General features: G+C 47.1%; 1 protein-coding gene across 2 annotated transcripts in view; it reads right to left on the reverse strand.

The window, feature by feature from the left end:
- Window positions 1-3,502: 3,502 nt before the first annotated feature.
- Window positions 3,503-16,499, reverse strand: part of F12 (coagulation factor XII) — a 210,106-nt gene continuing 197,109 nt past the window's right edge. For both annotated transcript variants that reach the window (XM_077265917.1, XM_077265918.1), the window contains one exon: window positions 3,503-3,798. In XM_077265917.1, the coding sequence (XP_077122032.1) occupies window positions 3,643-3,798 (156 nt within the window). In that variant the 3' untranslated portion in view covers window positions 3,503-3,642. The remainder of the gene's footprint in view (window positions 3,799-16,499) is intronic.

Below are 16,499 nucleotides of genomic sequence, written 5' to 3' on the forward strand. Positions count from 1 at the left end.
GCAGACTTTGCATGGCTTTTTGCACATCTCTTTCTTCATGTGTTGAATACATTTTCCCTGTTTCATTTGTCATTATAACGCATAACTTAATTTGTGGACATCCATGGTTTAATTTCTTTGCCTCTGTGGATTGTATAGATTTTTACTGACATTTGGTAAGAATTTCATGTCAATAGTACCTTTAGGGTATGTTTCCACATGGCATATTTGCTGCAGATTGGACGATGCGTACAACCGCAGCGTCCAATCCGCAGCGCCCAGATGTTACAGCATCGTCATTACAGGTCCTTGTCTCGCATTGCATTACTGGGAACGGGAGCTGCGGGCAGCATCGCGAGCATCGGGAAGGCCACGGGAAGGGTGCGGGGGATGCCGGAAGGTAAGAATATCATGATTTTTTATTTTTAACCTGTGTTGTGTTGTGTATGCGAAGACGCATACACAACGTGTGCACATAGCCTCAACGGATCCGACACAAAAAAGGGACCCAGTGCATCCGTTTTTTGCAATCTGCATAGGATCCGTCTTTTCAACATTTTGATGGATTGTGACTGATTGTAAAAAATGGAAGTGTGAAAGAGGCCTTAGGCAGGGGTCAGACTAGCGTATGGCATCTGATATGAGACCGTAGCGTTCAGCTGCATAGAAATACTTGCAGCCACACACTCCGGTCCTGAGTGCCAGCGGCAGTGCCGGGTATTGAGGTGCTAGACTCGTGCAAGTTTCTAGTGTGACGCCAGCCATAAATGTAATATCTGTTTAATTAAAAAAAATATGGAAAAAAAATGGCTGTTTGTGCTCGAAACGCGTCCACGACTATATAGTAGCTTCCATCCAAATGATGTAATTTATCGCTTGCCAGCAGTGTTCCAAATTTTAATATGTTTAAATAAATTTTTGATACTTTTTATTCCTGGAGCTGGATTTTTCTTTCCATGTGCACAAGTTTCAACATCAGACAGAGATGTTTTTTCCTTGCTCGGATATAATGTGGACTACAGACGAAGGTTTCTACTGGGTGAGCTGAAAAGTTTTTCTGTTTTTCTACATGTTAAATAAAAACACAGCCAGAATAAAGTATTTTAATTAAATAAAACACCACACAGTTTCCTATATTTATTATACTCCTAATTCCTGCGACGCCCTCGTTCTCCTGCAAAAAAAAGAAAAATAAATCAACACAAATACTCCCTGTTTCGATGTAATCCATTTAATAAGGAGTGTCTCATGACGATCTCCCGTGTAGAGCTGTCACATTGGGAGATGTGACGGCTCTACAGGGGCCTCTGATGATACACTGACTGGAGATAATACTCCCGCAGTGTATCATCAGAGTTCGTGCTCACATTTTGCGGAACTACAGCTGTGTGAGAATTTTCTCATGCAATGGTGCCGCAAGTAACCGGAAGAACTCTGGTGACCTCTAGGTGGCGGAGTGATACAGTGTGGGAGGATACCTTGTGTCACTGCAGTACCGGAGCCCCTGTAGAGCGGTCACATCTCCCGATGTGACAGCTCTAAATGGGAGATCATTGTGGGACACTCGTTATTACATGGATTATATCAGAACAGGGAGTATATTGTTGTGTTTATTATTTAATTTTTTTGCAGGCGATCGAGGGCATTGGGGATTAGCTGTTTGGTGAATATGTACTGTATATGTATATGTACTGTATGTGTATATGTGTTTTTCTTTACCATTCAACACAGTAGCCGAATGATGGGACTACTATCCCATCATCGGCTAAAGCTGTCACTGTTCTATGTGACAGCAGACATAGCCGGATGAGACTAGTAGTCCCATCGGACGATGCCTGCCTACACAAAGACACACACCCAGACCCCCGCAGACACACACACACACAAGACACCCACAGACACGCACATCTTCTCCGCACACACATAGTCTCCTCATGCACACTCTTTCTCCTCTCTATCTGCAGCTTTTTTCGCATGCACATCTGCAGCAAATCTGCAGATCTTTTTACATCTGTGGTTTTGCTGTGGACTTGACTGACTCAATGGAAGTCAATGGATACAGAAACGCTGCAGATCCGCAAGAAGAATTGACATGCTGCGGAAAATAAAACGCTGCAAATCTGAGTGGATTTTTCCGCAGCATGTGCACACCAATTCTAGATTTCCCATTGATTAACATTGGCTGTGCACTACACTGCAGATTTGATGCAATTCCACGCATCCAAAAACACTGCGGATCAGCATCAAAATCAGCAACGTGTACACATAGCCTTAGAAACAGATTTACTTAGAAAATTGGTGATGTACGCAATACTTCTTTCACCCGCTGTGTGTGTATAATATATTTATTTAATGTTTCCACCGAAAATAAGACCCACCCCGGAAATAGGCTTTGGAGTAATTTTATAGGATTTTTGGATTATAACAAATATGACCCTGACTGTAGTACAGGTGGAGAGCATTACAGGTACATATACTGTTGTTCAGGTGGAGAGTAGTGAATGCAATATAGTACAAGTAGAGAGCAGTACAGGTACATACCCTGTAGTACAGGTGGAAAACAGTACAGGTTCATATACTGTATCCCTAGCCTTGTCCAGACACTAAGGGTATGTGTCCACGATCAGGATGGCCAGCGGTATCGTCGGAGCGGCAAACCGCTCGTCCCTAAGCCCCGCCCCCTTCTGGGACACGATGATGCCGGATGTGTTCATTGCACACATCCGGCATCATCGCACCCCACGCATAGGGCCCTGTGTTATTCGTTGCGGCGGCGCAGCGTCGCCGCAAGGAACACGGACATGCTGCGATCTTAAAAGACGCGCAGCATGTCCGGAGTCGCAGGGCCGACGGATGCGTGTTTCCATGCATAGTGGACACGGGATTTCATAAAATCCCCTCCACTATGCTGGAACATCTGGACGCTGCGTGTTTGACGCTGCGGCCCCACGCAGCATCAAACACGCAGCATTTCCTGAACGTGGACACGTACCCTAACTAAACAGTACAGACCCTGACTACTTCAGACACCACTTGAGCTAGCACCAGTTCAGTAAAATAAAACTGCTATCGTCCATATCAACAACTGATACTTGCGGTTTGATGCACACGTCCTGTGCAGACTCTTCTCAGAGAGATTCTAGCTGGTCTCTCTTCAGGTCCAAGACACATCTAGTTTGCTCAGCTCCCCCAGCAGACTGGCATAGATGTCCACCTAGCATGCTTACTGTAGAGCTAGCCATGTGCACCTAATCAGAGCCTACAGAGCTAGGATTTAATCCTAGCCTACCCAGCATTGCTACAACACCCATTCCAATCCTTGACTTACCATATTCTTTAGTAAAACCCAACCGCTCTGAATATATTGTTATTCACAGTGTTTGGTGGTATGCAATTGTAGAGGTAGCCCTAGTTACAAATGCTGTAATACATGTGAGAAATATATGTTTCCTTGTTATTGGAACATAATGTTGTAGCTGTAGTTCTATCAACAAGTTATTACCACATAACACTATTTTTTCATGACACACCTTGTTTATTACATAATATATCTTACAGAGTAAACCAGTTATAATAAGATTTCTATTTTTGAATGTACTGAATTAACAGATTAAAAATGAGCTACTGAGGATTGTGGAGAAAGATCTGTACATAAGATGTTCCTCAGACGATGTTGGCAAGGATCCACTTGATATATTTGGACACTTCTGTATACACACCAGGTTTATTCTCCTCCGCACAGCCCGAACCCCAGCTTACAATGCCAAATACATTTACTTTATTATCTACTTCACATACCAGAGGTCCTCCTGAGTCACCCTGTAGGAATAAAGGTTTCCTAGTTAGTAATAATCTTGTAATATACGATAATAGAGAGGACATTAAGATCATAACAAGAATAAATGTCCCTTTACAAGAGGCAAATTGAGTTTAATAGACTGGCTGGTCTGGAGGCCATTGTGGAACTTAATAATCATATGGAAACAGTGGAAAGTCAAAGGGTTATGGACAAAAATTATACTATAGTATTAAAGGGGTTTTCCAACAAACAAAGTTAATTTTAAAGTCGATTTTAATCAATACATCTTGAAATAATAATTATTTTCATAATTAAATGTTTTTAAAAATAAATGTTCCTGTGCTGAGATAATCTTATCAACGTGCCCTTGCAGTGTGCTGTGTAATGGCTTTGCTGACCGTGCAGGAACATGGTCACACCACAATTCAAGGGCAGGATAGGAATCAAAAGAGAGGATACAAATAGCACAGTACGGGATTACAAATTATTCTTTTTGTGAGGTAAAACATTCCCCTGCCTGTTTTTAACAAATGTTTTACCTCACAGAAAGAATCAACGGTGATCCCCTGCTGTTCTGTCTGTATACTCTTGCTTCCTCCCCTGGCCAGGAACTGTGATATGATCAGACCATGTTCCTGCACAGTCAGACACAGCCATTACACAGTACACAGCAGGGGCACATTTATAAGATTATCTCAGCACAGGAACATTTTTTTAAACACATCCAATTGAGGGACTTATTATTCCAAGATTTATTGATTAAAATGAACTTTGTTCATGAGACAATCCCATTAAGACAAGAATAGCCACCACAGAAGCACTGCAAAATGCCTAGATATCCATCCACCTTAGGAATACAATGTGAAAAAATACACTGCATGGAATATGTATCTATGCAGTAAACCTCTGTATTAGAAAGTGCAGTCTGCAATGCTTTCCTGTACAATAAAACAAATTGTGTGCGGATGCAAATTTGCCAGAGACCAAAAGAACATGCTTTTGGCCTAAGGGTACCGTCACACAGTGCCATTTTCATCACTACGACGGCACGATTCGTGACGTTGCAGCGTCGTATGATTATCGCTCCAGCGTCGTAGACTGCGGTCACACGTTGCAATACACGGCGCTGGAGCGATAATTTCATGACGTATTTGCGATGTAGAAGCCGTTGGTTACTGTGCGCACATCGTATACAACCTGTGTCACACGATGCAATCATGCCGCCACAGCGGGACACTTGACGACGAAAGAAAGTTTCAAACGATCTGCTACGACGTACGATTCTCAGCGGGGTTCCGGATCGCAGTAGCGTGTCAGACACTACGATATCGTAACGATATCGCTAGAACGTCACGAATCGTGCCATCATAGCGATGAAAATGGCACTGTGTGACGGTACCCTAAGTCTGGTGACTTGTGTACTATGGAAACATTACCATATACATTGGGAAAAGCTCTTGCCGTATACAGTGTGACCACATATACAGTGTGTACTTAGCCTAATATATGGTATAAACTTATGGTGTTTTTATACTGCAATTGCTGGCCACAACTTGTTGGCTGGCTGACGGTCATTTAATAGCCTGTTCATACAGGCCGACCCAGCTTCAGATACGTATTGTAATAGATTGTTCATTGCAAATAGGTTGCCACTGTTCTCGGCAGCACAATTCCTGATTACACAGAACAATCTGCTGAGAACCATGCTCTTTTGAACAGCCTAAAACAGAATGTCAACCTACGACAGGTAATCGGCACCCAGTTTAGACTGGACTTTTATCGTGAAAAGAGCATTCCTAGAATCACGTAGTGTAAATTGATCTATATACTAGACAGTCTAAAGACATGCCAGTTGTATCAAACAGAATGGTCCACTTTGTTTAATTTGCTGCATCTTAAAATTGTCTGGTCTAAGTTTTAGCTATCTGGTGGCTCATCCTGCATTGTTCAGACTGGCCACAGGTTTTCTTACCTTGTACAGGGAGGTTGCAGTTCTGGAATATGACAGCACTTGAGAATAATGGGTTTTTGGTGGCTTCATGTTTGATTTTTCTCAAATCTTTGGCAGATAATGTGCATTAACATGTCTTTTGCAACCACATTGACTGACTATTTGCAACAAAACTTTTGATGGTTCTAATTTCATGGCCGCAATATCTTAGCAATTTCAACAGTACTGCATCCCTCTGGAAGACTTTAAATATGCAAGTTGCCTCTTCAGAGAGTAGTGGCCGGAGCTGGAGCCGCCCCTCCCCCCCCCAGCGGCGTAAGTGAAGGCAAACATGACCATGGGATGGAGGGAGGGGTTAGGGTTATTGGGGAGGAGTAATGGAAAGAGCGGGAGCTTATATAGTGGTGGGGGGTGTGGGCCAAGCAGTTCCCGCTCTCCTGGCTTCGTGAGTACACTTACTTGACAATGGCTGCGGTGGACCAGATCTTGGAGAGCTTGAGGGCTGCGGCTGCCTCGCACCCTCCTGACTGGCTGCAGCAGCAGGTGGCGGGCATCCTGGGGAGCGGTGGTCAGGCTGCGGCTGCGGCGGCTTCCCCGCTGCGGCGCTCGTGCCGTGCCAGACCGCCGGACCGACTCTCACCCGACTCTGCACCTCGGGCCCCACGTAGGCGTAGGAGCCCCTCCAGGGACCCTCCAGGTCGGGCGCCAGCGGGTCGCGGTGCTAGAATGCCCCGGCCTGGGAGGAATCCATTGGCCACGAGGGGTTCATCTTCGGCTGCTAGGCCTCCGCCTCGCAGCACTGTAGGGGCGGAGCCTGTGCGAGCTGGGCAACGAGGAAGGACTTGTGCGACGGGGGGCCGCAGCGGTGATGTCCCTGCCGCGCGGCCTGCCTCAGCGTCACCAGCGGCTACGCAGGGCGGTGGTTCCGGGACGGGCGGCTTGGGGTCTCAAGCATTGGGGCCGGCCCGGGATGCTGCAGCAGGTTACTCTCCTGCTCCAGGAGTGCAGGACGGGATGGCGTTTTCACCAGGACTGGTTGGTGGCTCCGCAGCTTCGTCGGTGCAGTCATTTGGAGGGCGGCTGGCACCAGATCGGACACCCTCGTCGGCTAGAGGATCGCAGGGATTGCAACAGGATTCATGCCAGGGGCCCAGCATGGCACCCCCCTCTGATGGATCGTTTGAAGCGGGACGGAGTCGGCAGGACCCTGGTACTCAGGCTGGAGGGATCACAGCTCCTTCGCAGCCTGGTGAGTGTGCGTCTTTGTCTTTACTATCTGATCAATTGTTATCCTCGCCAGTGGTTCGGGGTTTGCAAGGCGATGGGGGGTCTGTTTTGGGGGCCGTGGGCCCGAATGCAGGGGACTCAGGGGGGGTAAGTGCGCTTTTGGAGAATGTGAGAGATTTATTGTCAAGATTGGAGAGGGGTATGAATGATCAGAGGCATTTGGCAGCATGGATAGGTGCTGGGGGTGTGGGTATGGGAACTAGGGAGGTAGCGGTTAGCCCTGTGGCTCCGGTTTCAGTTTCAGTGCAGACGGAGAAGGAAAAAGAATGCCGTATTCACTTGGATGATAGGGCGCATGGGGAGGTGTATGTTTGTTTTGAGGGCCCCTTGGGGGCACACCTTAAAAAAGAGGTGAGAGAAAAAATTGTAAAGGATGAGTATGTGGAATTTTTTTTCGTTACTTCCCCTTGAAAAATTTAATCTGGATAAAGGGAAGAAAGAGGACAGTAAAAAGGAGGAGGAGGAGAAGCGCAGATGGCGTTTAATTCCCCAGACTTTTGTTAACTGGCTGCAAGCCTTTGCTATTTTGGCTAGTGTGATTGGGGAAAAGGCGCTAGAGAATTGTTCGGGCCTGTTCTGCTACATGGATTCCATTGGGGAAGCTCATAGAGTGTATGGGGGGCAGGCTTGGTTGATGTACGACAAACAATTTCGTCAGCGTAAAGCGATTCGGCCGACATTGCGGTGGGACCAAAAGGATATAGGGCTATGGCTGCGCGTGATGGCGCAGTATAAGTTCGGTCATTCCTTTCAAGGGGGGGCCGGATCTTCCGGTCAAGGTAGCCAATCCACCGGCACGGGGGCGTCAAGCCAGTCTGGTCAGGCAGGGGGGCGTAAGGCAGGCCTGTGTTGGCAGTACAATGATGGACAGTGTAAGTACGGGGTTAATTGCAAATTCAAGCATCTGTGCTCCCATTGCAATGGATCTACACACGGGGCAGCAAAATGTTTTAAAAAAGGCAAGTCAAAGACAGGGGCAGGGAATTCCTATGGGGGTGACGCCGGTGAGGCTGGAAAGGATGGCCCCCTATCTAAGTAGATATCCTGAGAGGGAGGCGGCAGAGTTGTTATTCAGTGGTTTTCAGGTCGGTTTTGTTATCCCGGCTCCATCGTTTGAGGTGCCTCAGGTTCTTAAGAATTTGCGTTCGGCTTTGGTTCATAAGGAGATTGTTTCGGAAAAATTGAATAAGGAGGTGGCGCTAGGGAGGATGTCGGGCCCGTTTTCGTCATTGCCGTTTAAGGATTTGGTAGTTTCCCCGCTGGGTGTGGTCCCTAAGAAGGAGATGGGTAAGTTTCGGCTCATTCACCATCTTTCTTACCCGCGGGGACTATCGGTTAACGATGGTATCGCTCCTGAGCTCTGCTCTGTGGTGTATGCATCATTTGATGAGGCCATTGGGTGGGTGCGTAAGTTTGGGAAGGGGGCGCTGTTGGCAAAAACAGATATTGAGGCGGCATTCCGGTTATTGCCTGTTCATCCGGATAGCGTAAGACTTCTTGGTTGTTTTTGGGAAGGGGGGTTTTTTGTGGATCGATGTTTGCCCATGGGTTGCTCGTTATCATGTGCATTGTTTGAAACTTTCACTTCGTTTCTGGAATGGGCAATTAAGGACGTGTCAGATTGTGATTCAGTGATACACTATCTGGATGATTTCTTGTGCGTGGGTCCGGCTGGGTCCGATCGTTGCCATAGGCTTTTGAGGGCAGTGGAATGGGTGGCGGAGCGGTTTGGGGTACCTCTGGCTCCTGGTAAAACAGAAGGCCCGTGCACGTGTTTGAGTTTTCTAGGCATTGTCATAGATACTGTGGCTTGGGAGTTTCGGCTTCCGGTGGAGAAGATTCAGGGGCTTCGCCAGGACTTGGTCAGAGCGCGTCGGGTGAAAAAATTGCCATTACGGGATTTACAGTCTTTGTTGGGAAAACTCAATTTTGCGTGTAGGGTGATGCCGATGGGGAGAGTTTTCTCCAGAAGGCTGGCCAGTGCTACTGCGGGTGTCCGAGCCCCGCATCATTTTGTGCGGTTGTCAGCTGATTTAAAAGAAGATTTGGCGGTTTGGAGCACTTTTTTGGAAACTTACAATTGTCGTTCATTGGTGATGGAAGAGGTTGTGGGAAATGACTCGTTGGATTTGTTCACGGATGCGGCTGGCAGCAGTGGTTTCGGAGCGTACTTTCGAGGGCAGTGGTGTGCGGCGCCTTGGCCTGCGGAATGGTTCTCGGAAGGGTTGGTGCGGAATGTTGCGTTATTGGAAATTTTTCCTATTCTGGTGGCCGTTTACTTATGGAAGCAGGAATTTCGTAACAGGCGCATTCGTTTCAACTGTGATAATATGGGGTGGTGTGTGCGGTTAATGGTCTCACTGCATGGTGGTAAAAGTTTTGAGACAGCTGGTTCTTCGTTGTTTGGAGTTGAATTCTCAGGTTACGGCTACTCATGTGCCTGGGGTGCGTAATTCAATAGCTGATTCTCTTTCTCGTTTTCAGTTCGACCGTTTTCGGTCCTTGGCTCCAGAAGCGGAGAGCAGCGGTTTGGAGTGCCCGGCGGAGCTTTGGCTAGTGGTATCCGGGACGCAGAAGATCTGATTAGATCATCGTTGGCTCCCAAGACGTGGGAGGCTTATCAGGCGGCTTGGTTGTTATGGGAAAGAGAGTTGTCTTTTCACCATGGTGAGGGTGATCCTGATGGACAGGTGGGGGTCTTGTTGTCATGGCTGAGTCGGGGGTTTTCTGAAGGTTGGTCCTGGTCTAAAACGTCGCGTTTGATAGCTGCGTTAGCTTTTGGTTTTAAGCTGAGAGGACAGCGGGATTTATCAAAAGTGTTCCTGGTAAAACAGGCAGTTAAGGGTTTTCGTAGACAGTATAACCGTTTGGATTCGAGGCGTCCAATTTCTTTCGTGATGTTGGAGCGGTTAGGCAAGGCGTTAGGACAGTGTTGTGAGTCGGAATTTGAACACTGTCTGTTCAGACTGGCTTTTTCTTTGGCTTTTTTCGGCGCTATGAGAATTGGAGAGTTGGTGTCTCCCAATAAGAGAGTAGTGGGGGGTATTTTGGCACGCGATGTAATTTTGTATGACGAGTGTGTGGAATTTTGGTTACGTCGATCTAAGACGGATCAGGCGGGTCGAGGTAAGATCGTTCTCGGCTTAGTTAGTGGTTCAAGGATGTGCCCAGTTGATTGAGAGTTTTTTGGGGACGGGGTTCGTCCAGGGCGGGTTCGTTGCTTTGCCACGGGGACGGTTCCTCGCTGTCGCGATATCAGTTTCATATTGTCTTTAAAAGGGCGATTGGAGCCTTAGGGCTGGATGATTCTCGATTCGCTCCTCATTCGTTCCGGATTGGGGCAGCAACCGCTGCAGCGAAGGGGGGTCTGGGTTCTGAGGTCATCAAGCGCATTGGTAGATGGAAGTCTAACAGATATCGCACTTATGTTAGGAATTGATGGTGGAGTGCTGGGTGGCATCAGGTTTGATGTCCGGGTCGTTTTAGCGTTGGTTTAACTGCATGTGTTTGTATTTTTCAGATTCCCCTCCGCTGCTTGTGTGGATTTTCGGCCATTCTTATGTTCATTGGGGAGCCCTGAGAGCTGATGTGCGGTCGGAAGGTAGACAGCTGGGATTCGATCGCTCGGTGGCGGTGGTGCGATGGATCGGATTTAGGGGCTTGGTCTGGAACAAGGTGCTGAAGGAAATCCATAAGGTAGTTATTTTGGATAAGTCACCTGATATTCTGGTGTTGCATGTGGGGGGTAATGATTTGGGGGCAAGACCCTTTAGAGAATTAATCAGGGATATTAAGCAAGATTTGCTTCGGGTATGGCTCTTATACCCGGGTGTGATAGTAGTTTGGTCTGAGATAGTGCCGCGGAAACATTGGCGGAACATGAGATCTTTGGACAAGCTTAACAAGGCACGAATTAAAGTAAACAGAGCGGTGTCTGCTTTTGTTGTGCGGAATGGAGGGGTTGCCGTGCGGCATTTTGAATTGGAAAAAGGTGAGGGGGCCTTTTGGCTGGCGGATGGTGTCCATCTGAATGCAGTCGGAATGGATTTCTGGGCACTGGGTTTGCAAGAAGGTGTGGAGAAGGCCATAGCGTTTCGTTTTGGTGGGGTCTTGGGTCTTTGAGGTGTTCAAAGACCCTCGTTGTGGTGGCTGGGGGGAGTCCTTGGAGTTGGTGGAAATTGGGTTGGGGGAGCCATTGGCTGATGGCTCCTCTATATTTAGAGGTCAATTGGTTTTGGATCTGGTGACTGGGGTGGGGGTGCCGGCAGGGGTGGTCGGTTCCCCTGGAATATTAGCGTGAACAGTTAACCCTATGGGGTTCTTTGGTGCTCCCGAGCCAGTAGGGTAACGGCTGGGAGTAATTCTGGTTTGGATAAAGTCACGCTATGCTGTGTTGGTCACCAGATTCTTGGGAGCTCCAAGGACTCCTTCACAGTTTTAATGATTGGTGTTTTTTATATATTCAATTGTTGTTTTGTTGTTTTTATGTTAAATAAATAAAAAGGCTGCTGTGGCCGATATTATTCCAAAGAATATGTTGTAAGTGTGTTTTTGATGGGCAATGGGGGTGGAAAACGGAGGTATGTACAAGTTTAAGTAGGATGGGGTGTTTCCCCGCTACCCCAATCGCTCGACATTACCAGGGTCAAGTAGTGGCCGGAGCTGGAGCCGCCCCTCCCCCCCCCAGCGGCGTAAGTGAAGGCAAACATGACCATGGGATGGAGGGAGGGGTTAGGGTTATTGGGGAGGAGTAATGGAAAGAGCGGGAGCTTATATAGTGGTGGGGGGTGTGGGCCAAGCAGTTCCCGCTCTCCTGGCTTCGTGAGTCCCGCCCGCCCGCCCTAATTTTATGGTTGGGGGGTTTGGAATGTTGTTTGTGGGGATTGTTTGTATCAGGTAACAGGGTCACTGTGGCTTTAGTGGCTGGGGGGAGTCCTTGGAGTTGGTGGAAATTGGGTTGGGGGAGCCATTGGCTGATGGCTCCTCTGTATTTAGAGGTCAATTGGTTTTGGATCTGGTGACTGGGGTGGGGGTGCCGGCAGGGGTGGTCGGTTCCCCTGGAATATTAGCATGAACAGTTAACCCTATGGGGTTCTTTGGTGCTCCCGAGCCAGTAGGGTAACGGCTGGGAGTAATTCTGGTTTGGATAAAGTCACGCTATGCTGTGTTGGTCACCAGATTCTTGGGAGCTCCAAGGATTCCTTCACAGTTTTAATGATTGGTGTTTTTTATATATTCAATTGTTGTTTTGTTGTTTTTATGTTAAATAAATAAAAAGGCTGCTGTGGCCGATATTATTCCAAAGAATATGTTGTAAGTGTGTTTTTGATGGGCAATGGGGGTGGAAAACGGAGGTATGTACAAGTTTAAGTAGGATGGGGTGTTTCCCCGCTACCCCAATCGCTCGACATTACCAGGGTCATGGACTAAGGCCACCTGTTAAATGTAGCAAGCCTAAAAGTCAATATCAACCCATTAAAGAGCCTTGCCACAAGTTTTAGGACTAAAGTCAAACCAGAATTGGAATTTGCAAACAGTGTTTTGGGGTGTTGCCCCTCATCAGTACAAAGTATGAGAACTAATTTAGTTATACGAGAGGCTTCTGACTGGGATCTAAGAGATAATATTTCTCTTTGTAGCAAGTGACATGCATGGCATGCCAGTGTGAGGATGCTTATAAGCCGTGCAATGCTCTTTGCTTCTTCAGAAAGGAAGAAGACTAGATTGAAAGACCTATTGAAAGGAGCGCTCCTGAAAGTCAATATTGACCCTTTGATGAGCCTTGCCATATGACTTAGGATAAAAGCCTAACCAGAATCTCAATTTGCAGACAGTATTTCAGTGTGTTGCCCCTTGTCAGTACAAAGTATGAGATCTGATGCTCTCTACACAATGAGCACGGCTGTAATTTGTACCCAGCACACTGACTTATAGCCAGCTCTACACACACAATCAGTAGAGCAGGCTGCCAATCAATGTGCAAGGGGAGTGATCACAGTGCGTTCACTGTATGGAGAGCGGTGGCTGTAACGGTTCCCTACAGTGCCACGATGCCTGGAAACAAGCTGCTGCAGGGAGAACAAATCTTCATTTGCTCCCTGTAGCAGCTCTTCCAGTAAGCCAAGCAGGCTTTCAACACCATTTACTTGCAGATTATTGTCCGGCATTTTTGTGACTGACAGTTTCTCTTTTATTGATCAGTATGGTGGTATTATTCAGTCACCACTGTATGTGTTGGTAATATATGATCATGGTATAGCAGCATTATTTGTCCCTTGTAAGTGATATTATTGGTATATTGGTGTTGGTATAGTGGGTTTTGTGCAGTAATAGGATGGTGGTTATATTCAGACACTATATGATGGTAATATATGGTCATGGTGTGGAGGCATTATTTTGCCATTGTATAGTATATATTGTATAGTGACTAGAGTACTATTGCTAATATTGGTATTGGCATAGTGGGTTTTGCTCAGTAACAGTATAGTGACACTATTTGTTATTTTGTGCCTGTATGACTATTATATAGAAGTATCAGGGCTCTTTCCCACTTGCAATGAAATCGGACGAATGCAATGTGATAAAAAAATTGGATTGAATTTCGACCAATGTTATTCTATGATTGTGTCTTTATCTGTGTTTTTTTCCAGCTCAGAACGATCACGATCAGACTGGAAAAAAGTCGCAGCATGCTGCGACTGTAATCAGAATTTGGATCGCATCCCGCAATAGAAGTCAATGGGTGCCAGAAAAAAATCACACAGCACTCGGACCATGCGAGTGATGTCCAATTTTTACACACCGATCGCATTTGAAAAGCCGGTAATTCATATGCGGGTGCAGTAAAATCACACTGACAGGTTGGAATAGAATAGATAGAATAAATATATACACATAGAATACATATATATATATATATAGATGTCTGTGACACACATATATATATATATATATATATATATATATATATATATGTATTTATATTATATTAGATAGATAAATAGATAGATAGAAGAAAAGCCGGCAATTCAGAAAGAAGAAATGGATTACATACAGTAAATACATATAGAATAGGTAGCTATATAGATGTCTGTGACAAATACAATTAGTACAGTGTGTGTACAAATTACTGTACATGTATTTAATTAATTAAAGGGTTTTTTTCGGGAAAAAATGGTGTGGGCTCCCGCGCAATTTTCAAAACCAGCAGAGGGAAAGCCAGCGACTGGGGCCGATGTTTATAGCCTGGGAAGGGGGTAATATCCATGGAGCTTCCCAAGCTATTAATATCAGCTCACAACTGTATACTTAGCCTTTACTGGCTATTAAAGTGGGAGACCCCGCAAAAATGACGTGGGGTCCCCCCATAATTAGTAACCAGCAAAGGCTATGCAGACAGCTGCATGCTGATGCCTCGCACTTCCCACTTGCCCTGTAGTAGTGGCAAGTAATAGATGTGTGTGTCACTGACATATATATATATATATATATATATATATATATATGTATTCTATGTGTACTGTATATATATCTATTACATCTGTTCTATTCTAACCTCTCAGTGTGATTTTACCTCTTTACCAGGTATCACAATCCATACAAAACACTTTACACTCCAGGCCGCCAGGGGGAGCAACGCTCCTATCAATTAGGGCATGCCTCACATTTAGGTAAAACTGGTGGTCTGGATAGAAAGTTAGTCAGAACCCGACGGAGTTTGGCAGAAGCTGGCTGGAGTGATCTCCAGCCAGATCCAGACTGCGGTCTGAGGAGGACGAGGGTCTACGGAGCTGCGCCTGCCCCACGTGCGGCAGTATCCTAGGAAAGAGACATTAGAGAAGTGTATTGCAGAGGATGAGAAACGAAGTCTTAGCAAAAAGGAGAGGAAACCAGGAGTTTTGCCCTGTGAAAGGCTGCCTCCTTCTGAAGCGCAGTAATCCGGTAGCCAGAACACCGAGGGAGTAAAGATCTCTACGCTTTACTTCAGAGACTGGCAGGACAGTTAATTCCACGTTGGCTGCCCGACCTTATACCCAGGAGGCACGGTGGCAACTTGTGGGGGCCGGGGCGTCGTAGGGTCCCTGTAAAAAGTCTCAGGCCACCAGTCATACGGGTTTTGTCCTATCCTAACCATCAGGGGGACAGAAAGAAAGAGACTAAACATCTCCAAAAGTTGTGAGGACCTTACCGAGAAGCTCAGCAGGGAGGTACTACAACACCCAGGCGCAAGAGGAAGGCTACTGATTTCCACCTGGATAAGGGGACTCTGGATTTGCCTTCAGACCGGCCGGACTCTGCATACCCTGTGGTCTGGTGCCCTGGACTGTGGACACTGAAGCCTTCAGTAAAGGTAAAGAGACTGCAACCTGGTGTCCTCGTTATTCACTGCGCCTCACACCATTCACCATCTACACTCTGGGAAGCCCTGGGGATACACTTCACCTGTGGGAAGGTATACCATCAAGCTGCCATAACATCACCCCAGCGGACCCCTAAGCAGCGTCGGTCACCCTGAGCGAATACCACAGGTGGCGTCACGAACATTATCCTTTTAAAGACCTTTCCCCCATTTATCAACGGACGCCCCTAGGGTCACGGGCTGGGTCAGCCACCATGACATCCCCCGCCGAGAGAACCGAAGGACCCGGTACCGCGTACCCTACGGTCCTACTGGGGGCGCTCCATTACTTTGGAGTCACGAACAGGATCTACTTAAGCCTGAAAATCAGATAATGTGCGCCTAAGAACTGTACCAGTATTGTATTTGAACTGTGATTTGCTTAAGAACTGGGTGTTGCAAAAGACCGCCAAAATTCCCGCCAAAACCGCCGCCATTACCGCACCATGTGGCGTGCAGGAGGAGTGGGGTGTGTCATCGTGGGCGTAGCCTGGAAGAACGGCGCGAAAGTGGAGCCAGCCCGCCACAGATACTACTATGTCCGAGAGATATGCCCGTCAGCAAGGAAGGTCCACCTCCTGGTCTGGGATGGTGGAGGAAGAAGAAGAACCCGCCCTCCAGAAGAGGAGGAGCAAGAACCACTGGACGCCATTAGGCAGAACCTGGTTGGCAGCATGGTGAGCGGAGGTGACCCTGAAGAGGGTGAGAAAACCCGCAACCGTCCCAGCCAATGGGAGCAGAGCAAAACCCTACTAGGCTGCATGAACCAGGAGGTTCTGGGAGCAGAAGTGGACGAGTTGTGTCGGCAGCTCCGGAGCTTGTGGCACCGTGCGACCACCGGCCACGAGGAGCAGCGGTGCAGCCAGCCGCCGGAACCCCAACTTGCAGAAGAGGAGACCGGCACCTGAGACGCCGCTGAGGCAGGTAATGATACCGACCCTGCCCCGGTAGCCAAGGTAAATATAGGAAAACTGACTGAACAGCAATATAGTCTGAACTGGTGCATAACCAGAAAAGTCATATAGCAAATAGATCAATGGCTGCACTCAAAATTTACTGTGCTAAGGCAAGGAAATGGGCGATAC

This window comes from Ranitomeya variabilis, chromosome 5 (assembly GCF_051348905.1).
Source record: "Ranitomeya variabilis isolate aRanVar5 chromosome 5, aRanVar5.hap1, whole genome shotgun sequence".
Lineage (NCBI taxonomy): Eukaryota > Metazoa > Chordata > Amphibia > Anura > Dendrobatidae > Ranitomeya > Ranitomeya variabilis.